We start from the raw sequence: 26,929 nt of genomic DNA, 5'->3' as shown, positions 1-26,929 counted from the left end.
GCTATGTAGTGTGCATGCATGCTGTTTTATGAGGTTACGTTGGAGGTATGACATGGTTTAAAAGTGGAGTGAGTCAACTCAGTCATGACCCTAGATTTATACAACGGGCATACCGAATGGAATACAATGCTGACACTTATATGTAGGAGATTCCCCCATGACTGACAAAGAGAATTGGCAACAGCAGTTTCCAATATCGAGACAGACATAACTTTCATATTTACTTTTAACAGACATTTATTATCCTCAACTTTCCCTTCATGAATGTAGGAGATTTGTATCTGCATGCTTGGGTGGGATTGATGAAAATGATGTATATTGGCAAGTAGATGGGGAAGTATGCTTCTGTAACACCATGTTGTTACACCTAGGGAGCTGCCACTAGCTCAAAACAGCTAGACAGCATGAGCAAGTGGGGTTGAACGCCCTTTGAACAGTATTCTAGTTCTATCATGACATGTCTTACTGTGGGAGGAAAGCCTGAAGTGATCTCAGACGCTTACCACTTTGGCGATACCCACCAGCACGGTTATGGTGCCGACAAACCTAGAACTACAATCGGGACATGCCCAAGGGAATCAACTCTGCATAAGAAATTGCAGTGCCTTGGGCCACCCATGCACCCAGACAATATGAACATGGTAATAATTTTGAATGATATTCAGTGGTATGTAATAGGACAATTTGATCGGAGGTTCCGATATGAAAGTATCGTCACTCAGTCCAGTTACGTGAGCTGTGCTATATGGAAATGAGTTATTGTGTGCTACATACAGCTCGTGAACATGTCTGGCTTGTCACAGAAGCATGGTGTATGACGACACACTGTTTTCTGTCAATTTAGTTAATCACCAGTCTGGGTCCCTGAGGCCGCTGTGTAAGTCTGTTTTGCTTCACTGCAATGTGCCACTGCATGAGAAAGGGTTCTTGCAGAGTATCACACATATACCACATACTGACATTTGCATGTTTTGTGTATTTTTTAATACTGCAATAAGAATTAAAGTTTGGATGTCTTTTCAAAGTCAATAGCATATTATCAAGGAATATTGATATAATCTCTGTATGCTGATGAAAAACTGAATCCTCATTCCTTAGATCTTGATAAGATCATGTCTTTACTACTCAAAATATGATAGGGAAGTTCCTGTTGTCATCGTTGTCCTATGATTATCCCACTGAACTGATGACTTTGATATGTAACAAGTAGCGATCTCAATATGAACAGTATATATTATGAAATAGTTTGCTTTATTTCCACTGTAATAATTGACATTATGCTACAATTTGACCAATGAAACTTTTCTGGAGAAAGCAATATTCATTGCTGTTATGTGGTAATATCTTGCAGCTTCTCCCCCGTACTGATGCACCAGCCATCATAGCTGTGCAGTGTGTTGCTCGTGGTTGTTAGTTTTGAGCATGTTGAGTCTAACCATAGTTAAACATTTACTGAGGGTAAATAGTGAAGACAAGTGTAGACATCTTTTTCATGTGTTCAAGCACTGTAGGAGCTACTTTAGACCTGTATCAAATAATTGTTAGATACTTGCCCAACTCCCACTAAACCTGCCTCCTAACCTCGTTTATTGTGTCTTTGTTTTCACTGATTCATTAACTGAGTTTGAAGAAAATGTGTCGGCAAATAGGGTCATTTTGTTTTTTCTTGAGTTAGTGTATAGCTAATGTTTAGTTTTTATCACGTTTATGTTATACCCAAGTGTGGATCTTGACGATAAAGTTGTGTTGACATTAGTTCCTGTTCCTTCAGGCTCATAGTGAGGAAACATTTCAGTCATTTTCAGACGGAGCCACAAACGAGGGAGAAGAGACCATCTCTTGGTTCATACACTTATACATCCCAAATTTATGAAATTCAGCTCTCTCATTTTTTTTTATAAGTGTGGACAACATATGAAAATACAAGAGTTTTAGCCAAAGTACAAAGACAATTACCTTTCTGGGACCAACAGTGCCACTCGACAAAGTTATGCTCCCATTCCATTTACCACCGTACTTTGGGAAAACAATTCGGTAGTGTCTTATAATGCTTGAAACCACCATTATTTTGTTTGTAAATGATTGGCGTCAATCAACATGATCAAACAGCCTGTCACATCTCACATGCTTTTTTCCTGCAATGATCACGTCTACTTCAAAGCTTTGCAGCCAAGTTCCTCACAGCAATACCTCATTCCCCACACAACACCTGGGAGGTGTAATGAAGGTGTCATGCACTGTGATGGAGCTTGCTTTGAAACACTGCACACTGCTCATTTCCAGTTGAAGCTCAGCGTCAAGTGGAGCAAATCAACAAATGTTTACGTTATTAAATAATCCATGTTAAAGTTACACCCTTCTCCAAACTGCAAGGTGGTTATTATCGAAATAGATGCATCAATGCCACAGTGAACACTGTAGAATGAACACTGACGAAGAGATGGTATTATTGGCTCAGTTAGGAAAGTATTTGGATGTGGATCCAGCCATTGCCTAGACCAGCTGGTGTAAGTTGAAACCCTAATAGCATTATTGATTTATTTGTCTGCACATGACCAGATCTAAATGAGTTTATTGAACTCTCACAATTGTGATACATCATTACACATAAACACCATTCAGACACTTTGTTGATTTTGTGAGGCACAAATTTTTCGTAACATTTTCTTTTACCTTCTATGGGATGACTCATTGTATTTAACTTCTTAAATTTTATCCTTGTGACAGACCAGTTTTGATAGTGCTTATAAAAAATTATCATCAAATATCCCTGTGTGTGCACTGACCTACTTCCAGTATCATGGCAGGTACCATGTGACCTTGTACAACCATGTGACCACAGTCCAGCTAAAAGTCAGTTAGCTTCTGTCACTCATTATATAATGAGTGGTCGGGACTGACGGAGCTCCCACCCTTCTTCGATTTTTTGGTACTTGTTAATAGGTCTTCAGACTTGTCTTGTATGTCTCGTGCTTGGTTTCCAAGGAACATTAGTACCATATGCATAGCTTTTCAAGTAACAAAAAAAACCACGCTGAAATAAAGATGATCAGTATTATAGGAAATATCTTAAGGAGGGAACTGATATTCATGCTCTCATTGGCCCACCCAAACAACTGAGTCCCTGTGGCCCTTCTGAGTTATCTATTTTATTTGATCCCATTTTAATCCCCTCTCAACCAGCCTCTACACTTCTGTATTCTCAGGGTTTCTGTAAATAAAGCTTACTTAAATTCCGCATGCCATCTTTCCCTCACCAACTCACCAGGCACCCGAGGACTAGTCTGGGATCCTATATGTTCCTGACTGGTTCATGGTTCGCTCGTTCTCAGAGGGGACATCACGTTAACTTATCGATATTCATGGGTCCCTGCTGGGTCATGGTTTGCTCATGGTTTGCTCATTATAACGAGGAGGTCTCATGGCTGTTTGAAGTCACTGGTCCTCTCGCAGTAGCATGTGCCTCCTCTGTCAGAGAAGACTGTATGGGAGAAAGGGGATTATGCAATGAGTCTCCCCATTTGAATTTTATACGAAATTTGCTTGAAAAAATCAGCATTAATTTATAAGTAATTGAGGATACTTCTTTTCTGGGGTGCAACCCACCCAGCCTCCCCTCATTCATGTCTTTAGGACCTCTCATGGTTTACTTTTTGAGCCAGGTGACTTTTAGCCAGGGTGTGGCAACCATGTGGCACGGGGTCACGTGGTACCTGCAATGATGCTGTAGAAAAGTGCACACGCAGGGATATTTGATGATAATACCACTGTGTTTTTGTTTTTTTATTTATCTTTTTATTAATATCACTATTAATACAGGTATGTCACAAGTGAATTAAAGAAGTTGAATGCAATGAGCCACACCAGAGAAGAATTATCCTCAATTATTTATAAATCATTACTGATTTTCTTTAAATTTCAGGCAATGGGACATAAAGGCCCCTTTTATGATGTTATTAACATTTCTTTGTCACAAACAGGATGTTCATCCCCATGTTAAACACCAATCAATGTATTGCATGTGCATAAAATGATATGCAGTTATTTTTATGTATCAAATTAATATTTTCCTGAATGAATAAAGACGTAGTAATTAATGAACAGGTTTGATGTTCCTACTAATGTCAGCATGAGTGTTCCCACCTTTGAAACCCACCTTTGATTCATCTGAATTTTTTAAAGAAATATAAGCTTTTTATGTATATATTCATTTGCATAAATGTGCTGTGTTATTGTGTGAGCTGCAGGAAGAAAGCCTGCATTATGTACATTGATTATAAACAGACATCAAAAATTGTACTGTTCCCAAAGAACCCTCTATCATGTGCTGAAGTCATCTTGATCCGGCTAGTAATTATGACCTACCTGTAAATTCTTTGTTAAGTAATTGTGAAAATGAAACTTTGATCTATTATTTGTAGCTAACTGAATAATGCCAACATCATATTCTGAGCTATGTACCTTGCACACTATTTGTAAACAGAACTGCTACATGTTTACCTATCGGTCCTGCATACATGTACGTGTATGTACTATACTACTCAAAAGAACTTAAGGACAACCCATTGCTTTCATATTGCTAAAGTTATTCTGATGTGTTAGCATGCAAGGCCTCTATACTTACCATTTCACTTTCAGCCTGCAGTGGCGTGATAGCATCAGGGGAGGTAACTGCAATATTGCCTGGAACAGGTGAGAAGATGCCGGAGAATCTGACAAAGTATTTCCTTGATGCCCTGCTTACAGTCATGGTGTCCGAGGTGAGTACAAGGTCTCTGGGTCTCTTCAGACAGACATTGTCTCTCTGGGTGTCGTGTTCAGTTGCAGCCTTCACCAGCTCCACCAGTCAGCCATGACTGACCTAGTTGCCATGTGTTCCAGGTGATCAAAATAGAGTGGATGAATAAGGACATGCGTGAGACCAGCTTCGTGTTCCTCTTTAATAAATTCAAGGACAGCTATCTACATTGGTTATTGCCGGAGTTTGAGATGAGGGACATCTACGAACCAGTATTAGGTGAGACACTGCATGTGTTTATGTCAGTAGTCAGTTTACTATAGATGAATAGGATGAATGTCAAGTGAGGTGCAGGACATTCACAAAGATGTTTAGGTTTACCCTATGGAATTTAAGTGTGACACAAGAAGAATACTTTGATCGTTCTTCAAGCCCAGTAATTGTCATTTCACCATGAGCTAGGAATTAAACAGTTTTAATTCGCCTCCTTCCTTTTCATTGAGATTTTTGCAACTGGTCAATTTCTGAATTATTGAATGAATCACAGTGGGTCAAGCATGTTATTACGTTCATTTTGATATCTTTATCCAGAGTACTTTAGTGAAAGGACATTTATCACTGGCTTTGTAAATCATACTTCATACCTCGTAACTCTGCCCTTCAGTCACCAGGAACCTATTTTAGCTGTCAGAGCTCCAGATAAGCTGCGTATCTTCGTAAAATACGCATCAGAAATGCAGAAATACGCAGTCAAATAAAATCCAAGCGTATCAAATACGCAACAAACATTACAGATCCGCTACAAAAATAAAACTTGTGCGTATCATCAAAATATTGTGAAGTAACCCTGCGTATTCGATTAGCAAATCAGCAACTTATTTTGAAATTACAAACGGACATTTCGTCAACCTTGCCAAACTCCACGATGACAGATACATCATGATCATTTGCCATCACACTTTCTTGTGGAAGTATTGTGGTAGTTTTGAGTCTATAAAGCTCTCGAACCCACACGAAACCAGTTTGCAGGGACTAGATGATTAGTGTTTTTAAATATTTAACTTAAATACCCACATGTGTAAAAACTAGTGGGTAACAGAAATTTGAATACCCAGATATAATTACTGATACCCAATGATTTTAAAATGCATGCGTAAAATACCCACAACACGAAAAGCTTATCTGGAGCTCTTGCTGTGCTGTTACAATATTCCCCCAGCCATTGGCCCCTCAGTGCAAGGACTTTCAAACCCTGGACTTAGCAGTGAGTCTTTTGGAACAAATTTAGAAATTATTGTTCTTTATCAGTGAGCATTTTCCCAAATGTGAAATTGATCATCAGTGCAAGTACATCAGTTTCTTCTTTGAAAGACAATGAGTAAAATTTGAACTTAAAAAGTCTGTAAGCTTAAGAAGCTGCAAACAAAGTTAAGATGGAATGTATAAACCTGTTTTTGCAGACCTACCTCGAGTGCGATCAGTCCCCGAGATGATGGCGAAGGATGAGCCTGTCAATGTCACAGAGTGTCGGGACTCGTTTATAAAGTGGTTGGCAAACTTTACCCTCTCCACCAAGAAACCAGACAACAATCTCGTCAAGTAAGGAAAATCTATTCAACATTTACATTATTACATTACAATTCCTTCACCACTGATCCCAGTTCATTGATGTTTGAAATGTGTCATCACCATGTATAAAGGATGTAACTGAAAATTACATCTCCTTGCGAAACGTGTATTTGAAGACACCGTTGTGTAGGGGGCAAGCCCCCTCCCTCTCTTATTTTAGCAAGATGGATATATAGAGGTCATCACGTGAGTGTGTTTGGGGATGGAAAATATCCTGTATTAGGAATAAACAAAAATAAATTAGGAGCCTTGGCATTCTTCGATTCTGGGCTTGAAAATCGCTTTGCATCTCTCACAAACATTACCGAAACAGTTTTCCTGGAATGTGGGCATTAATATATATTACATCACATGGTTAGTGATGTGTCAGTCGGACAGTGACAGTAGCCAATATAGTGCCAACTGAAATCTGTTTCTTATACAGTGGCGAAACAACATACACGCAAAACAACAATTGCCTACACAAATTGTTTTTACTTGCCTTTCTCGGCAATCCACAGTCTGTCCACTAGAGTAATTGCCCTTTGTCAAAGGGAAGCTACTCTAACCCTAGTCTATGAGACGCCACGGCCAGATGTTGTTGACAGTCTGTCCTGTCATAACGTGTAGAAGTGCAGTCAGATGTACACACAGCGACAAAACGAAACAAGGTAACAGTTCAAGCATATTTCGGCCTACTATTACATTTTGGAAAAGGTTACAAGCCACAGAGGTCTACAAGCACAGATATGGCTACTAATCCCACTTGGCTAGTGTCCTTGCAAAATTGTTTCGCAATTTATATCTCAAAAGTTGCCAAAACTTAAAAAAATGCCTTAGTTACATCACAGTTAGACACTGATTTTCAGTATATAAGACTTTCTTTTGTTAATAATAGCAATAATAGCAGTAGTTTCTCCAGATTACCAATGGTTAATTCTGACTCATTACCGAATGACAAAGGCGACGCCATGTTTGTTTATAAACACTGAAAGTAGTCCCTACTTGACCTTTGATATTTGCATCTCTATCCGTATATGAACCAAACGGATATTGTTTTTATCCGTTGACTTTATCTTGCAAAGAAACAATCAATTATATGATAAAAAATAAAGTCTGTGAAACTTGAAAACCGATACTAAGGAAGGAGTGAGTACACATATCTTCCCTGAATGGCTGAAGGTGTCTGGTGAGATGCATTCTTGCCAACACTAGTTCCCTAGGGATTGGGAGAGACTTCAAAGTTCTGCTGTTGTCACTGTTCTACCTCTACTTGTTACTTTCTACTCCAGTATCTTAACTCTAGTTGTATGTCTTTCAGGGGGTTATCATGTTCAGCTCTGGCTGATGGTGGGACAGATGATGTGCCGGATTCATCAGAGGTCAAGGCCACCAACATGGAACCTATCCCAGGGAGCAATGCAAGCACATTGTCAGGTTCCAACTTCACTGAGAAGGACTCGGCAAACTCTAGTCAGTGCAGTGATGACCATAGTCTTTCAGAGTACGAGATAGTACGCACGGTTCTCTACTCTACCCGGGAAAATGTCAATATTGTACATGAATGCTTCAGACAGGTGAGCTGTTTATGTCACGTACATCTTGATCCTGTTGATCTTTCAATGATTGATTATCTTCAAGTGTATATTATATCTCTGTAGCCATTATGATTCAGTAATAGATTGGAAGCAAATGCTTATTACCAATTCATCAGATGTTTTCATGATCACACAGAAAGTGACTTGTCATAGATAGTCAGCTAATTCCATTTACATGATTTATGGAAAGAGGTCTTATCTTATCTTATCGTGACTCATACTATTTTTCCCTTATCCTGCATTACATATTGCACATTGCTCTTACTAATGAAGTTCTAACTGGACATGAATGATGATCTAGTAGCGTCTTCAGTATGAATCAGGTTAAGATAAGATATGTGTATTTTGTAGGGTAATAAAATCATTTATAAGATAAGCAATGAGTATGAGTCAGGATAAGTTTAAAAAATAGTTTTTATTTAGATAATAAAATGTAGTTATAAAGTAGGACCTTTGGCATTTACTTCTAGTAAATATCCAGAACAGATACTTTAGAATATAATAGATGATTTATAGGTTTAATCAACCAATTATTTTGTTATGTCTATTTATGATTGGACCCGTGAAGATTCCGGGGTAGAATAGGTCTTCAGCAACCCATGCTTGCCGTAAAAGGTGACTATGCTTGTCATAAAAGGCGACCAACGGGATCGGGTGGTCAGGCTCACTGACTTGGTTGATGCATGTCATCGATCCCAATTGCGCGGATCGATGCTCATGATATTAATCACTGGATTGTCTGGCCCAGACTCGATTATTTACAGACCGCTGTCATATAGCTGGAATATTGCTGAGTGCGGTGCAAAACAACAAACCAACCAACCAACTATTTATGATTGTCAAATAACATTAATATTCTTCTTCATCTTTATATGTGTGATCTGGCTATGGGAATACAACTCCAGGAATGAACAAGCCTTATCACCTTGCATGTGGCAGGACACCATTGATCAAATCCAACTTGTCCGCAGATCTTTTCTGACTAGTTGTTTATGTGAGATACCTACTCTAGAATTGGGTCGAAAATAACTTGTCCATCTGGATTCTTACTTATCTCAGACTAGTAGCCCATGTCTTCCCTGTTGAGTTTTCAATATACATCAGCTTGAATTTGAGAAGTGTTGGTTTTTGTGTGGATTGTGTTTTGGTCTTTAAACCGTTTGCTTGTTCAGGAATGTGAAGCAGGAAATAGGAAGTGTTTGTTTTGTGTTCCAGGCACTGCTGTTCTCATTCCGCCACGCTGCGGCTATGAGGAAGGTGATCACAGTGTACAAGGAATGGTTCCAGGTAGGCCCTTCTCTGTCACGCCCACCCATAGCATGCATGTTTAGTTGCATCGTTCTTACAGTTCCATGCATAGGAGGAGGAGGAGGTCACAGGCTTTGTGTAAGACATCATAAATAAGGAGGGAAATGAAAGTTAGCATGGTGCAATTTCATGAACGGGATTGGTTCAGATATCTTAAAATATTTTGTGGTGCTATTGTTTATTAATATCTTCTTTTACAAAACCCTGCGACTTTTCCATGCCTTCTGTGAGTGTATGTGTATCTTAGAACATTACTCTTTTCTTGAACAGCCATTTTTGTATGTTTTTGTAGCCGTTTAAATTTTTGAATTATAAGTGTCACATGATGTAAATATTTTAATTGCTATAATCCTATTTTTCAAAAAGAATTGCAAGTCAAAGATGTTTTGTGTGATATTAAAGGTAGTTTGCTACATACAATCCTAAAGCTTGATGTCATAATGTAATAGATCGCATGACTATAACATGTATAAATTTACATACTCTAATATCTTAGCATGTCAGATATAAGAATTGTTTTGTCAGTGGTGATTAATAATTTCATCGAAACAAAATATCATTAACTATTCCTATTTTACAAGTTAAAATGTCTTCAGAATAATATCCTTCGGAAATACTAGTATTTTACTTTGTAACATAGAGGTTTGTTCATTGTTTGAGTTAGTTAGTTTTCATAAGACATTTTCTGCATTATCATGGGTTTCAATTGACTGGTTTGACACACCCTGATGATGCTGATGTGTCTGGACGTGATCCTTAGTGAAACATAGGGGAGATATTGGAATGAAATGTATGTTTACAGTCTGTACCAAAAAGGTTTTGAGTGTACTAGCCCGAACTTGGCAAAAGCATCATGTTCTGTGGATTTTGATGTTGCAAGACTTTTATTAGCTGAGCTTACTAGAATTTTACTAGACTCAGGCTTCGGACAAGTGGCTATCGTCATTGACTATGTTCTTTCGAGAATGACCTATGTATCGTTAGTATATACTTATCATATGTTCAAATGCGCAGCATCGACCACTGTGAAAATGACAATTGATCAAGGTGATACTTTCGGGGGTTGGTTGGAAGTAAATTTCCAGAAGCCAAAACTTTAAACAACCCTTTTTATATCCTTATGTTGGCTATTTATCAAGCGCTTATGGTAGATATGTTTTGCAAAGTTTAGGAAACCTTTCCTACCAGATCTCACTAATTGCTTCAAATTCTAGTTCATCAGTGGGACGGGATGGGCAGTGTTTGGTCAGTTTCATGTAAGGATCACTCCGACGTTGACTACTTCTTGCTACCATTGTGCATGCTGCATGCTGTTTTTGTTTGTTACTAGCATGTGGAGCAGCGTCCCATCTTCATGCAGGAGCCATGCTCGGAGGCGGGGCCGGCCCTCGACTCTCAGAGAAACACGCCCGAGTTTCACCATAGTAGTCTATCAGACATCGTCGAGGAGGATATCTCCTCAGATGTACGTATTCCGAAGGGAGATAATCATGTCAGGGATAGGATCAGTTACCTGTGACCTTAAACTTGAAATAAGGTGCTGCTGATCACTGCAACAGTGAAAGCTTCAGCGTAGTGAATTGCAATTTTGCTGCGACCAAAGGAAAAGAAACAATACATTGTCTGTTGTTATGTTTTGATAGAAAAACTCAGTGAACATTGTCAGAATTTGATGATGGAGAGTAAAGCTTTGTTCATTTTGAAGACGTGTCAATAAAATGTTGATTTATATATTATTTTGTCAACTCGGCATGAGTGATTGGGTCAGATACAATCAAAGTTTCTTTTTGTTTTATCTAACTGCATGTTTTGTATTCATCAGTTAGTTTAGAGTTACTCTGCTTTCCCATATTAACAGCTTTGATGATTATTTAGAGCAAGAATATTTGTTTCCTGTTTATCATTATGGTGTTTGTGACAGGTAATTAGTCGTTTCTGTACCTGATGACTTTGTCCTTATCATTTCAATCCTCTCATAGAACCAATTTAAGTGTATACATGGAGGATTATTTATCTTAAAAACATTGATCACAGTTAATATTTTGTCACATTATCTTGTTTTTGATGCCAAAAGAAATGTATTTTCTTATTCACATATCAAAACATGAAATATTTGTAACTGTTTCATCTTAAGTGTGTAAATATTGTGACTGCTGGATGAGTGGTAGCATACACTGTCATCGGTGTGACTTTCCCCAGGATTCTCTAAGTGCAAGTGCATCGTCCATCCCTCGACAGTCATTCCTGACTGATGGTCTGGAGAAGCCGAAGTACATCCGCAATGCATCCTACCTGGGGGCGGTGCAGGACCTAGCCGACCAAGGGGAACAACAGCAGCTCGAGGTGCGCGCCGGGATGCAGAAGGTGCTGCAGGTCTTCATCACCAACGCTGCCAACATCTTCCTCCTGGACACTGACGATGACAGCTCACTGCAGGAACAGGTGCCCCCTCCCTCTCTATCATTGCTATATACAGACAGCTCACTGCAGGAACAGGTGCCCCCTCCCTCCCTATCATTGCTATATACAGAGAGAGCTCACTGCAGGAACAGGTGGCCCCTACCTCTCTATCATTGCTATAAACAGACAGCTCACTGCAGGAACAGGTGCCCCTCCCTCTCTATCATTGCTATAAACAGAGACAGCTCACTGCAGGAACAGGTGCCCCCTCCCTCTCTATCATTGCTATAAACAGACAGCTAACTGCAGGAACAGGTGCCCCCTCCCTCTCTATCATTGCTATAAACAGACAGCTCACAGCAGGAACAGGTGCCCCCTCCCTCTCTATCATTGCTATAAACAGAGACAGCTCACTGCAGGAACAGGTGCCCCCTCCCTCTCTATCATTGCTATAAACCAACAGCTCACTGCAGGAACAGGTGCCCCCTCCCTCTCTATCATTGCTATAAACAGACAGCTCACTGCAGGAACAGGTGCCCCCTCCCTCTCTATCATTGCTATAAACAGAGACAGCTCATTGCAGGAACAGATGCCCCAATCCCTCTCTATCATTGCTATAAGCAGACAGCTCATTGCAGGAACAGATGCCCCCCTCCCTCTCTATCATTGCTACAAGCAGACAGCTCATTGCAGGAACAGATGCCCCCCTCCCTCTCTATCATTGCTATTAGCGAACAGCTCATTGCAGGAACAGATGCCCCTCTCCCTCTCTATCATTGCTACAATCAGACATCTCATTGCAGGAACAGATGCCCCCCTCACTCTCTATCATTGCTATAAGCAGACAGCTCATTGCAGGAACAGATGCCCCCCTCCCTCTCTATCATTGCTATAAGCAGACAGCTCATTGCAGGAACAGATGCCCCCCTCACTCTCTATCATTGCTACAAGCAGACAGCTCATTGCAGGAACAGATGCCCCTCTCCCTCTCTATCATTGCTACAATCAGACAGCTCATTGCAGGAACAGATGCCCCCCTCACTCTCTATCATTGCTATAAGCAGACAGCTCATTGCAGGAACAGATGCCCCCCTCCCTCTCTATCATTGCTATAAGCAGACAGCTCATTGCAGGAACAGATGCCCCCCTCACTCTCTATCATTGCTACAAGCAGACAGCTCATTGCAGGAACAGATGCCCCCCTCACTCTCTATCATTGCTATAAGCAGACAGCTCATTGCAGGAACAGATGCCCCCCTCACTCTCTATCATTGCTACAAGCAGACAGCTCATTGCAGGAACAGATGCCCCCCTCACTCTCTATCATTGCTTTAAGCAGACAGCTCATTGCAGGAACAGATGCCCTTCTCACTCTCTATCATTGCTACAAGCAGACAGCTCATTGCAGGAACAGATGCCCCCCTCACTCTCTATCATTGCTACAAGCAGACAGCTCATTGCAGGAACAGATGCCTCCCTCCCTCTCTATCATTGCTACAAGCAGACAGCTCATTGCAGGAACAGATGCCCCCCTCACTCTCTATCATTGCTATAAGCAGACAGCTCATTGCAGGAACAGATGCCCCCCTCCCTCTCTATCTTTGCTATAAGCAGACAGCTCATTGCAGGAACAGATGCCCCCCTCCATGTCTATCATTGCTACAAGCAGACAGCTCATTGCAGGAACAGATGCCCCCCTCCCTCTCTATCATTGCTATTAGCAGACAGCTCATTGCAGGAACAGATGCCCCCCTCCCTCTCTATCATTGCTATAAGCAGACAGCTCACTGCAGGAACAGATGCCTCCCTCCCTCTCTATCATTGCAGGAACAGATGCCCCCCTCCCTCTCTATCATTGCTATAAGCAGACAGCTCATTGCAGGAACAGATGCCCCCCTCCCTCTCTATCATTGCTATAAACAGAGACCTCTCACAGCAGGAACAGGTGCCCTTTATTTTGTTTTCTGGAATATTTCCAACATATTATTCACTAAATTGGTGACAAAGTAATGATAACAAATTTTGCAAATTTATTTATAGCAATAATTTATTACTGATAGTGATTTTGTGAACCTGACATATGAATCAGATCAAGTTATAGTTTCATTATTCAGAAGATGATGACCAAAACAATCCTTCCCAATGTAAAAAATATTAGATTGATTCATTGAATTTGAAGCAATCATCCCAATCTACAGTAGATTATGCAGCATTCATTGACTCAGTTGGATTTGGTTGTCCAGCTTTCCAGAAGCAAAAGCATTGTTTTCATTTCACCCTTTGTTTCAGTTATGAACATACTCACTATGCACTACATTTAAACACTCACTGAAATAGCATGTGGACAGATAGGTTTGCAACAAGTGGCCAATAGTCTTCATGCTGTATGTTTCAGGTTGACCTGTGTAAGCGTGTGCTCAACATCTACAGACATGTCGTCATGAACGTACAGCTGCACCAAAAAACCTGGTGGGTACTTGCTTAATGATTGTGTCTCCTCTTGGCAGGATTCCTTTCTTGACTGATTTATTTCCACCCTGGACGATAGATTCCATTTTGTAAAGTCGTCCTGTATTGACGGAGTGTCTCCTTCCAGGGAGCAGATACTGGTGGTGCTGCTGCGAGTCACTTCAGGCGTCCTCCAATCCAAGCCCCCGACTGAGAGGTACAGGACTATTGGCGGGAGATTGGCTCAGCCCATCTTCCAGGTACGCCTTCATTCCAGAAACGTGGATATTCTTGTGTTGACCATTATCTTAACTTTACATTACTGAGCAACTGTTGTGTTCCTGTTACACAGCTGTATCATTTGATGACAGTTTCATTTTAGTTGAACAGTAAGCTAATAAGTTTATCGTTTGTATTTTTATGTTGCACAAAGCAATCTGAGCTCTACGACATTCGTAACTCACATTCCTTAAATGACTTACAGCAGTTGAGTGCTATGACAATTGTAACTAACTTACCCTAACATAGACCTACGAAAATCGTAACTCACATACTTTAACATAGACTTGCGACAGTCATAGCGCTTGGATCGCTTTGTGGAATGGCGCCATGGTGGTCATTTTGTTTGAATATTCCGCAGTAAAGATACAACAGTTTTCCACCACTGTTACTTATTATCTGTTGGGTATGATGATGTTGAGGGTGAACTTCCAGAACGTGTGGCAGGTGATAAGGTATTACTGTTGCATGGTTGTGTCACCCGATATAAACTGACTTTGCCTCGATGTGACATAGAGATGTCTGTCATGTCGGCCGAGGGGTCAAACAGGTTAGCATCGACTAATTTGCTGCTTCACAATATGCCCCAGATTCATCCACTAGTGTGAAAAGTTAAAGGGGGTACTCGGGGTCTGAAAACTTTAGTATTTTATTCTTGGGACAACCTGAATTGTTATGAATAGCAATAGGTTTATGACATTGATCTTTGACTTTCATTGTTTATTTTTTAGTTTGAAAGAATGTACTCACCGATAAGTTTGATCTGTTATGTCATGTTTTCCAATTCCATTAATCTGTATCACCTGTTTACAGACACTGATCGTGACTTGGATCAAGGCAAACCTCAATGTTCTCATCAGCCCTGAACTATGGGATGTGTTTTTGGGAGTGCTGTCTTCATTGACATCATGGATGGAGCTTGTTAAGGAGTGGGCGGTATGTTCGCTATACCCTCTAAAGCTTTTTATGAATCTTTGCTCAAGGACAAGGTATGATTAAAGCCCTGATGGCCCCATTTTCAGGAAGCAGTTTTTTAATATTTGAACTGAGCAAATCTTTGGCCCAGGCTGATATTCTTTGGCGATGTAGACAAAGACAGTACGGACATATTGGAAAAGAATCATCTTGGGCTACAGACTTGCTCAGAGGTAGATTTTCTCTTGAAATTGGAATGTTCGGCCTTTTTTGCTGATTTTAGCCATTCTTATGTACTTGAAGATGCCAGATGTCAAAACTTTGCAAGTGTAAGATAGACAATGGCTTGATGTCAACAGTTTGAACATGTGTAAATTTCATGACATTACTGTAAAGTTTTCAAAAAGTATAAGATGACATTTCCAGTAGACCATGCAGGGCCCTTATCCTATTCATCCTCTCTTATTTGCAAGAAAGACTAATTCATAGTATAAAAGTAAGAATAATTCAGGAATAGTATTCTTTCAAATGAACTATATTTAATGAACTTGGTCAATCCCTGTTGATGTCAAAAATAACTTGCTCACGGGGGACAGCCATAGCATATAGTGCTGGATTAGGGAGCCCTGTTATGTCAGTACCCAACAAATCCTTAGTAGAATCAGTTCCATGCGTGTTAGAATATGCAAAATCCCTATTAACAGTTGTGTAGTTCATGTAAATTCTGTTTGTCAGAAAACAATGGGGACACTCACAAGAGTGTTAGCCCGGCAGGTGTACGGCCTTGACCTCCTTGACCTGCCGCTGGTTCGACTCAGCGAACAGAAAGAAAAGAGGAGGCGAGGACGATCTCAAGGTAGTAGGACAAGTAGATACCGTTGATATATACTACTCAAAACAAGTTGGGAACACCCACAATTGAAAGGCTGTGTATTGCAATACCCACCAGCCCTGACAGATCAACTATAGTCATATGAAAGAATCGGGTGTTCTTTAAGTTCTTTTGAGTAGTATTTGTTGAAGTATTTGCGGACATTGTATGTTTATGATTCTATAATCTGAGTTAATTCTTCTGGAGTTAAGATTTTAATCCTATGAATAGCAGTTTCACTTGTTGAATAGTCATGAAACATGAGTTACCTTCAGTGATCTGTTCAGATGGTGCCAAGGCCAAAGCTGCAGCTGACAAGAGTTTCTCCAAGGGCTGGAGTCGAGGTGATGGACAGGTGAACCTCCGAGGATCTACCAACAGTGCCAACTCAGACTCCAACTTTGACAGGGCCAAGAACAAGAGCGATGGTAACACCTTCATGTATTGCTTACAGTACAGTAAGGAGAGTTAGATTTGATCTGTATTTTATGAATTAACAGTTAGTTAGTAAAATGCTGATAGCGTTGGTGCATTGAACCGATGAGTTGCATTGTTGGAATAAAAACCCTTTGAATCATGTGATATACATACTTGGGTACCGTATTCACATGAGCAGTATTACTCACCAGTCGTTTGCAGCAAGAGTCACACCATCTCAGTTTCCACTTTGGATGTGATAGACTTGACTTTGCCTTCATGCAGGAGCTGGAGGGACTCGATCTCGGCCAGACTTCCACAAGCAGCGATCTCTTAGCGGGGAGCCATCTCCAGACCACTCCAGGTCGGGTTCCACAGCATCGGACAATCTGATTGTGCGCAGCAGCAGCGAGGGCAACATCGCCGATCCCAAGGAGCTGATCGAGAAGTTACGAGGTGCATAGTGACACAGTTCTGTCTGACGTCTTGTTGTGTGCTGTTTGCAACTGTGTTGTGAGGTCGTGTGCTCTTTACAGGGTGAATCAGAGGAATGGGGTATTGAGCTGTAACCTTAGGTCTGAATATGATGACAAATTCCTGTATTATTACCAGAAAAGTGGAGACTTGCTGTGTCAAGTCAAGTTTTCAAGGATTGTAACCTTTTATGAATGATTGGTCATGTATTGACCTTGCAATCACAAGTCATTTACACATTCTTTCATGCATCAGTACAGAATGCCATGAGTGCTTGTATTTTTCTGCACAATGAATTTGAAATGTTACAATGATTTGACTTGGTTAAAGATTGTTTTGAAAACCTTCCTCTGTTTTGTTTAAACAGCTTTTTGTGGGGAGATGAAACCGTTACACAATTGATTTTTCTAACTTTTCTTTGTGTCTGTTTTGGATCCAAGCAATCGCTCAAACAGGCACCCAAGGTAGTGTGTTTTGTAACAAAGCATGAATGTCTCCATTTACTGGCATGTTTCAACTCATTTCTCTACAGTTGGCATGACATATTTTTCATCACATGGCTTACACTCAGTTCACATTTTTTGTCGACGAGTAGTTGGTGTAGGTGCTCAGATGTGTAGGCAGTTAAATCTGTATCCAGACTTACATGTAGCACAACAAAGAGCATTACATAGGCAGTACAGATTTATTTTAGAAATGCGTTACGTATCTAGTTTTAATTTTTTTCTGTAATTTATTCTGTTTGATCAAAAATAAAAAAACAATGTTAAATATTTTTCATCTTTTTGATGATCATCATCACCTTAGAGTTCTGCTTCTATACACAGTATTCTTATCTCTCTCTTCAATGAAGCTCTCTTTTTATGTCACCTTTTCAAATACACATTTTGTAAATACATACATGTATTTCTTTGTGAAAGAACCTAAATAATACAGAGTTATGAAATGACTCAGATTGGCAGTGTGATAATTGTTTTGTAATTGTAATCACAGTTTCACAATTATCAACATACGAAGGCCCCATGACCTTAGAGAAAGTTGAAATATGACATGTTTCCAAAGCAAAATATTGAAATGGCTAGTGACTAACTGACTAGCATTTCTTCTCCTGTTCTTGTTCCTGCATGTGTTTGCCTGCCTGCCTGCTGTGTCTGACTGACGCCATCAGGAGCCAGCTTTACTAGTGAGTCTAGCAGGAAGTCCAGCATAACAGCATGTGCGGCCCCAGGTAATGGTGGGGGCGCAGACCCTATAGGTATGTCGTCACACGAGGACAGATGGACACAGACACACCAGGGTTCATTGTCACTGTTTCTTAGCTTTGCTTCAGATTGCTGGGAGGTTTTTTTCATTATTGAGTAATATAAGTCTCCTTTGCCTATTTTGCCTATATCTGGCTCTTCATTTTCACTGGTAAGGGATCAGGTTACCCTTAAAGGGGAAGTGTACACGCAAAAATCACTTTCTTTCGTTTTCTTAACAAAACGCAATTTTAGAATTAGTTAGTATCTGTGTTTGAAAATATACACTCATTTTTTTTCACAGTGAAAGTAGGAAGCTCACAATAGTGTGAAAGTGATATGCCGTTATGAGGCCTTCGTTTTACGAGCGAAATAGGCCTGAGTTATCCCCCTTAGATTATGACGTAATTGGTGCCAATTCAACTGGGTCCCTGTCTATTCTCAACGCAAAAGATATTAAGGACCAGTTTGCGGTAAAACAACATGGTCTACGACACACTCAGGCGCAGTGGTGACTCAGCATAACACAATTCTGGCTGGCATCTGAGATCAATCAATTGGCACCAATGACGTCATATTGCAAGGGGCATAAGCCATGGTGTTTTTGTTATGGAAATAGAACACTTGGTAAATGTGAAAAATATAAATCGTTTTAGTGCAAAAAATATGTTAATTAAATATGATGTTTTCATATTTTGGTCTATGACACTTCTATGTTAACACTATTAATGTGGAAAAAGTACAAGAAAAAATGGTTCATTTCCATGTGAACTTGCCCTTTAAGTGTTCATTTCAATCTGAAGCTTGTGTATTCTGAAGTGGCATTAGGCCGGATTCAGTCGGTCCTTTTGGTTAAATAATCGTGCATTGTTTGTTTCAACTTCTGTGCACTTTATGAGCGAGTGAGTGAGTGAGGTTTTACAATGCTTTTAGCAATATTAAAGCAATATCACGGCAGGGGACACCACAAACGGGCTTCATACATTGTACCCATGTCGGGAATCGAACCAGGGTCCCCCTGTGCACTTTATGACAAGAAGATGATGTACAAGAAATATGTTGGTCCTCTCTACGGATTTATCTTTAATAATGACACAAAAGTTAAAGCCTTAGCCTTAAGAGTTATATCATCAGTGATAAGACATACGGAGGTTTGTCTGACCTGTCTGTTCTCTGAGTGCAATAGCGGTGTAGGAGGTGTCTAGCCTGTAGCTGCTCAATGTGTGTGTGGTCGTCTTCACAGCAGTGAGGACAACAGCTGTAGTGTTAGGCCATCAGTTTCTTCCAGATCATGGTCCTACAAAAATGGGCGTGGCAGCACAAGGACCATAATTTACTTCTATTGAATGTCATATTAAGAAGATAATATTAACATGAGGTTTGAGTATTTGGTTTTCAATATCTCGTGCTGTTTGTTTTTTGAAAAAAGATAATGACATCTTGGTTATGGGGCTTCGGTTATCTGGGGTTTTTTAAACAGTGCAGGTTGCAGTGATAATAGTTACCATATATTGACCAATGTGAGTTTTATCTGCCAAGTCACAAACTTTGATGAATTCATGGAGGGAAAACAGCTTGTGTTTCTCAGCACAAGCCAAGTAACACTAGTATGTAGCTAAACTTGTGAAATAGGAAATTGTAACTCTCCTGTAGCTTACTTTTGACATTGACTGCTTGGAGCCAGAGTCATGTACCTGATGTTCTCTGTGAGACTCTGTTTACTTGTCTACTTGTCTAGATTAGTAGTTACATTCATCGGCAAGGAGCAGGAAGGAGGACCCCAGTGCATGTGTTTGAAGCCTAGGATGTGCTAGAAATCAGTTTGTCACAGTTGTACTTTTGAAGGTTCACAGTATTAACAGTGACTTTAAATGCTTTTTATGATTCAGTCTCCCTTTCAGGAGCTTCGGCTGCCATAGAGGATCACGAGGTGGCAGACATCACAGCCACGTGTACAGCGGAACTAGCCAGTGTGGCCAGCGGCTTCAGCAACTTCAGTCAGGAGAACGGACACTCTGATCTCAGCGCCGATAGCATCAGTCTGGAGAAGTCCGACTCGGAGACAGTAGTGCGGCGTAAGTTTGCAACATGTCACATCCGGTTGTTCATGTTGTACCTACATCCTGTTTTACACTTAGATTATATAGTGATAGATTATGGTGGTGGGATGATCGTTGGATCGCAATATTTTACTTCTCGATACAAGTATTGATCACAGTCCTACACAAAGTAGAAAATATTGATTCATACCTTAAAATGTTTGACTTAACAAACTGTTACGCCAAACACTAATTAGTAGTGAAAATTAGCATTGAAAACGAAATTATTTTCATCCATTGCACCATGCTTGACACTGACAACTGTAAGCCTAGTTAGTTTTTTGCAGGGTGCTTCATATTACTGGGATGTTTTTTAGTGCAGGTCGAGTAGCTGTAACAGGATTTGGTGAATCCTGCATGTAGCTGTCTATTCTTACAATATGTTGTATATGGTATGCTTTGTCACATCCAGCATCAAGAACACCCTCACCTGTGTCTGTGCGGTCCAAGTCTGGCTCTCGAACGCCATCACCTTCCGTGGAGTTGATCTCAGACAGCCAGCATAAAGACAGCCCCACACCTGACCGTGATAGTCTCCACATCGACATGGTGGCAGGACCAGAAGACACCTCCCTCAGTCGAGGTAACCAACACCTGACATGGCAACCTCTAGTTACACCTTGTTGTATACTGGTAACTTTGTCATTTGACTTGGAGATGTAACCCTCCGCTGAACACCCACATCCACACCCACGCCAGCACCCACGCCCACACATGAACTCCCAACACCCAACACCAACACACCCACACCAGCACCCATGCCCATGCCCATGCCCCCCTCCCCCCACACACCCGCTTCAAGTACAAAGCTCACACATTCTAACACAAACACTTGACAACCACAACCACACACTCACACTCACACTCACACTCACACTCACACCCGCACACACACTAACACCCACACAAACACTGACATCCACACTCACACTCACACAGGCACTCACACCCACACTCACACCCACACCCACACCCACACTCACACCCACACAGGCACTCACACCCACACCCACACCCACACTAACACCCACACAAGCACCCACACCCACACCCACACCCACACCCACACTAACATCCACACAAACATATGTCAATATACACTACCTCCGTGTTTCAGATTCCCTGAATGAGTTTAAGAGTGTGATGGCAGGTGGCGCTATGTCTGGCTGGATGCCAGATGTCGCAGTGGTGTTGTGGCGGAGGATGCTGGGATGCCTTGGTGATGTCAACCAGATACAGGACCCTGTTATACACGAATACGTCTTCGACTATCTATGTGATCTGGCCGAGACGCTCATAAGGGTGAGGCAGTCTTCTAACCATCTCGCAGTCATTACCATGGCGCAATAGGTCCCCAGTACTCCTGCTTGTCACAGAAGCCACCTACTGAGGCTGAGGCTGAGGCTGAGGATGTGTCATTGTTCTCCGACATTGTAGGTCATTGCTGTCACTGACTGACCCACATGGACTATTTGTAGGCGGCCTTGACATAGCTGGAATATTGCTACCTGTGAGATAAAACAAAGTTCACTCTCTTACACATTGTATCGCATGAGTACAATGAAAAGCTTTGCCTTGTTTACGTCACAATATATACATCGTCTCCTGATAGGTCTTATGTCAACATGATCAAAGCTGAACACATCTGACATGTCCAAGGTTAAGTTGGATGGTGAGAAATTTGTTGATAAACTAAGGGTGGTAACTCTGATAGTGTCCTGAATGGATACCAACATTGTTACTGGTACGTTGTGGGTTGAAAACAACGAGGAATCTCCCAGCTGTGTGTCTATTTACAAGCTACTGCGACATTTAAAAAAATGTAAGGATCTGTTATGATGCAATCATTAACATTATAAAGCATGTGTTTCTGAGTAGTATATGCTTCATTGGCCTCAAATGTCTTGTCTCATATTGCAATAGAGTAGTAGTAGTAATGTTGACAGTTATTTTGTCAAAAATAATGAAAAATGAAAAAACTTTGATTATGATCATGATTCCGTAACAACTGGTTGTGACCCTGTGACAATGTTCTCCACAGATGCGCGAAAACCTGGGTGTGACTCAGGACAATACCTCCTCCCCACCCCCGCCGGAGTTGATACCACCCCACCACATCTTCGCTACATGGTTGTTTGAGGTAAGTTGGGAGACACGCACTGGATGTCGGAGAGGGAAACCATCACTAACCCAGTAACCATGGTTTACTTCATGTAAAAGATGTGCTTCTCCAGCTTGGGTGATTAGTGTTCCATCAGAAAATTGATCTTGCTCGATGGTTTCCTGTATATCATCGTTATTAGGATGTATATCACTTAAATATGTCATGCCCAAAACATGCCAAAACAAAGGATTACACCATAAAATCTCTCCTTAAGTATGTTGTAGTAGGGTCTATTACAGTAGATCTGTACTTACTGTTACTGTGTAATCAATGTATAGTCGAACCTCAATGTCTCGAACCCTGTTATCTCAAATGTATCAATATCCCGAACTTATGATCTGGCCTAACCACCTCACTGTATAAATACATATATATTTGCTTGCTCTTCTCACATTCGAGATTCAAAATCAAAGCTATGAATTAACAAGGTTGAGGTGAGAGTGGCACTTGTTGTTTTTGTGAAGTGGACAGACTTAATAGTGATTGCTGCTATGCCTAATGAGTGACATGTCAGGCTACATGATTTGTCCAAATTGTTATTGATTATTGCCGACGAAATACATTTCAATTAATCATTGCATAAACATGCTGGGCTCTTCCTTCTTTGTGTATGTAATCGTAGTGTGTATATCTATAATACCGTTACTTGATCTGCCTGGAAGTTCATGCCTTGTTATCTCGAATGTCTGGAATACAATCCCACTAGGTTCTAAATTGTGGAGTTTGACTGTATTTACAACACTATGAGATTAGCCAAGCCTGTTTTGCATATCATCCTGGCCATTGACATGAGTGTTCATTGCCTGTGTTTCAGTGCCTTACTCTGAACAACAAGTACAAGAAGGGCAAGTTGCTGGCCTATCAGCTGATCTGTCAGATGTTGGTCCGCCATCACGATGTGACGCCATCCCAGGAGATCTTGTCCCACTTCTACTATGTGCTGCACCACGGGCTGGTGGCTGTTGACCAGGTCAGTACCCCGCTCCCCCAACCTCCCCCCCCTCCCACGTAAGTCGGGTCACACCGTGTCCCCTAGATTACCTTGGTTAAAGGAAGGAAAGAAAAAGGGTGAAATCTGATGTTAATTGTCCATTACCTGTAATATAAAGTTAAATTTGTTATTTATTTATATATTTAAGTCAGATTGTATTGGTTTCTTTTCAGGATGTAATAAATGTGTTGGTACGAAATAGCGGACCCAAGTATTTTTCTCTTCCACTTCCCGGGAACCTACTGCTCATGATGGATTTTGTACATGCAGCAGGGACCATCATTTCAGCTGTTGATGTTAAAGCGGTGAGTTGTTCACATGTGCATCTCCCTGTGCAGGTTCCGGCTTAGAATTGGGTGATGGGGTAGCCTAGAGGTTAAAGTGTTCGCTCGTCACACCGAGACCCGGTTTCGATTCTCCACATGGGTACAATGTGTGAAGTCCTTGTTGATGTCCACTGCCTTGATATTCCTTGAATATTGCTAAAAGCAGCGTAAAGCCAAATTTACACGCTTACATCGTGTAAACATTGGTCCCTAGCAACCTATGCTGGTTGTAAGCAGCGATCAAATGGATCAGGTTGTCAGGATGTCCTCATACCCCAACGATGTGGATCGTTGCTGTTGTCATATAGCTCAAATATTGCTGAGTGTGGCTTTTAACAACAAACAAACATGTGCCAAACTGCTAGAACTACAGCGACGTGTTCACAAAATAAGTGTCGCCAAGATGAATGGGTTGCTTGTACAGGGCATGTTGTTGCAGCCTGTGTTTAAACACTGAAATCTTTGCAACACATGAAACACTGGGTGCACAGTTGTTTCAGTAGTCTTATGGTGCTACAGTCCATTGTGCAGGATTGTGTCCCTTACCTGATTAAGGGTTCAAATCAACGATTCACAGCCTGTCGGATCCCTAGACATAAACAAAGTAGACCCAAGGATCCCAGGCTCTGATTGATTTAGAAAATGGCAAACTCACAGATTTCATTATGAAGTATATATATCAATAATGTCCTAACATGACTGGTGTGAGGGGCAGTGGGGTAGCCTGGTGGTTAAAGCGTTTGCTCGTCATATCGAATACCTGGGTTTGATTTCCCACATGGGTACAATGTGTGATGTCCGTTTAATGGTGTCCCCGCCATGATATTGCTAGAATATTGTTAAAAGCGGCGGAAAACCTCACTCATTACTGGTGTTAACATGTCTGATTTCATTATGAAAAATGTATATTAGGACATTTCCTAACATTGTGGATCTGTGTGTACTTTCAGCCCCCACGTTCTGAGGCTGTGTCTGTGCTTGGTGCTCTGTTGTGCTTTCCTAATCATTTCCTGGAGTTGCCAGTTTTAAAGCCAAACTCTGTAGATATTTCTGTTTTAAAGTGTAATGAAATGAAGGTGAGTTCAAGACAAAAACCAAAACAGTTTCCATGAACAATTCCTCACTAAACAGATTACTCTTCAAAGCAACTTGCATTCTGAATTTTAATATTAAAACAACAAAAGATGCGGAAAAATATGATGAATAACAAAAGTGATTACACCATATGAGGTGCAAGGAGTACAATGGCAAGAACAGTACATTGATATTTCACTTTCTCAAATACTTTATCATGTTCATGATACTACATACAATAGTTTATTGTAGTCCTTTATTTATGAAATAATACAAGCTGTGGAAAAAAATTAGATAAGTCGTTTGCAATGTAGAAGTGTACAGCGCTTCCTTGTACTCTTAAAGTAAAGTTAAATGTTGGACACAGAACTGTGCAGTAAACATAAAAACAAGAGGCAGCCAGACTGATAACTAATTGTAACTTATATATATGTAAATATATAAACAAGTCGTCGTCTACCAGATCACAAAAACCTGAAATGAGAATAAAATGTTTAGTTAGGCATTTATGTACAAAACATAATGTCACTGAATTCATCCGTGTTACATAAGTGTGACACTTGGATATCTCGGGGGATGGAAGTAACTTGTGTTGCTCTGTTTCAGGATACGGTTGTTAATTTATTGTTGAAGGCAGGGAAGAGAGAGCCAGCTGGTCTGGCCAGGTGAGGCCAGGTTTACTTTGAAACAGGATGTTGTATAGCTGCAGTATTATTGTTGTCACTTGTGTCAACCCTCATTACTCCATTTCACTGCAGGACAAAAATGTCCTACTTTTAAAATGTAGAACCATATACTGCTGTTTCGTTTTAATTTTGATTTCACTACTGTTCTCATCAAGGTGCCGTTGTACAAAGTCAACTTAGAGCTAAGGTCATGGTGACTCCCATACCTTGAAATAGACTTATGACTGTCGTAGCGCCATGGTTGTTTTGTACAATGGCACCCAGAGATTTAGATTGATGTGAAATAACCAGTACCATGTTTCCGAACTATTAGGGAAATCATTTCGCTAAAAACTAAAGCAAAGTTTATCCACTTTCTCCCGATATCTCCGATCAGTAATGATATGTTGCTTGTATTTCAGATGTATCGCTGTCAGTAGTGTTGGAATATACCTGTATGAGGAGCTCACCCACGGCACCCAGCACTCCAAGGTGAAGGAAGGAGTCCAGGTCCTGCTCACTGCGTTAAAGGTAACCCTGACTCCTCACCTGTTGTCTGCGGTTCAAGACTAACTATGCATCGTTTATCTATCCTACCAAGTTCTGGCATAAGTCTGTGTCACAAACACAATTTCAGGCACACGTAGCACAGTGACAGGTGGGTCCTGTAGCATCTTTTTCATCCGTAGTTCATGAAACATTTAATGTCAGGTGGGTCTCTTCTTTAAGTACCTGGTTTTCAGGATCCACTTGCACAAAGTGCTCTTAGCACTAAAATGATCGTAACTCCCATACTGTAACATAGGTTTGCAGTAGTCTTAGTGCTAAGGTTGCTTTGTGCAAGTGGGCCCTGATGTCATGTTAAAAACCATGTGGGTGGTAGATATTTTGGTATTATATGTGGTTTCATGCATAGGGTCCTGGAAAGTTAGCACTTAACTGTACTATTCAGTCTGTGGACTACCTAGATAAATAACATTTTGATCTTTATGGGGAAACTACAATGAAACCTCTTCAACAGGAAAACTCAATTCAAATATTTTTTGACACTATGATCAAGCTAATATTGGTCCTTCAGTTTTCTCAAACTGCAGATAACTTTAACTATATTTGAAGAACAAAAATGTTTCATCGAAATATTTGCTTGTATGGGGACAATTGTGTAAATAACAGTTCCACCCTTTCAATTTGCAAAACTTGGATTTACCGACAACTAATCACAATCCATTATCAAATGATTTTCCCATTCATGGACAGAAATTGTTTTGATAAACAATGAGACCTTTAATTCTTTTATATAGCATGTAGAAGTA

The 26,929-nt window shown here is 40.6% G+C and overlaps 1 protein-coding gene across 14 annotated transcripts in view; it reads left to right on the top strand.

The window, feature by feature from the left end:
- The window catches only part of LOC139442098 (ral GTPase-activating protein subunit alpha-1-like), an 83,915-nt gene that overhangs the window by 20,489 nt on the left and 36,497 nt on the right, over positions 1 to 26,929 (top strand). For 6 of the 14 annotated variants that reach the window (XM_071222886.1, XM_071222885.1, XM_071222884.1 and 3 more), the window contains exons 7-31: positions 845 to 877; positions 4,639 to 4,760; positions 4,882 to 5,017; positions 6,199 to 6,337; positions 7,668 to 7,923; positions 9,160 to 9,231; positions 10,583 to 10,717; positions 11,452 to 11,694; positions 14,048 to 14,121; positions 14,249 to 14,360; positions 15,193 to 15,315; positions 16,030 to 16,150; positions 16,453 to 16,593; positions 16,868 to 17,038; positions 17,497 to 17,520; positions 18,225 to 18,311; positions 20,199 to 20,372; positions 20,809 to 20,979; positions 21,514 to 21,698; positions 22,438 to 22,536; positions 23,375 to 23,530; positions 23,725 to 23,856; positions 24,828 to 24,953; positions 25,558 to 25,616; positions 26,039 to 26,147. In XM_071222886.1, coding sequence (XP_071078987.1) covers positions 845 to 877; positions 4,639 to 4,760; positions 4,882 to 5,017; positions 6,199 to 6,337; positions 7,668 to 7,923; positions 9,160 to 9,231; positions 10,583 to 10,717; positions 11,452 to 11,694; positions 14,048 to 14,121; positions 14,249 to 14,360; positions 15,193 to 15,315; positions 16,030 to 16,150; positions 16,453 to 16,593; positions 16,868 to 17,038; positions 17,497 to 17,520; positions 18,225 to 18,311; positions 20,199 to 20,372; positions 20,809 to 20,979; positions 21,514 to 21,698; positions 22,438 to 22,536; positions 23,375 to 23,530; positions 23,725 to 23,856; positions 24,828 to 24,953; positions 25,558 to 25,616; positions 26,039 to 26,147 — 3,200 coding nt within the window. Of the gene's footprint in view, positions 1 to 844; positions 878 to 4,638; positions 4,761 to 4,881; positions 5,018 to 6,198; positions 6,338 to 7,667; positions 7,924 to 9,159; positions 9,232 to 10,582; positions 10,718 to 11,451; positions 11,695 to 14,047; positions 14,122 to 14,248; positions 14,361 to 15,192; positions 15,316 to 16,029; positions 16,151 to 16,452; positions 16,594 to 16,867; positions 17,039 to 17,496; positions 17,521 to 18,224; positions 18,312 to 20,186; positions 20,373 to 20,808; positions 20,980 to 21,513; positions 21,699 to 22,437; positions 22,537 to 23,374; positions 23,531 to 23,724; positions 23,857 to 24,827; positions 24,954 to 25,557; positions 25,617 to 26,038; positions 26,148 to 26,929 lie in introns of all 14 variants that reach the window. The other 8 variants (XM_071222892.1, XM_071222888.1, XM_071222897.1 and 5 more) reach the window with 8 other exon arrangements.

Source organism: Haliotis cracherodii, unplaced genomic scaffold, assembly GCF_022045235.1.
Source record: "Haliotis cracherodii isolate W230 unplaced genomic scaffold, xgHalCrac1.p SCAF_5, whole genome shotgun sequence".
Taxonomy (NCBI): Eukaryota; Metazoa; Mollusca; class Gastropoda; order Lepetellida; family Haliotidae; genus Haliotis; species Haliotis cracherodii.
Note: the sequence above shows the minus strand (reverse complement) of the source record. Positions and strands in the feature narration are given on the sequence as shown.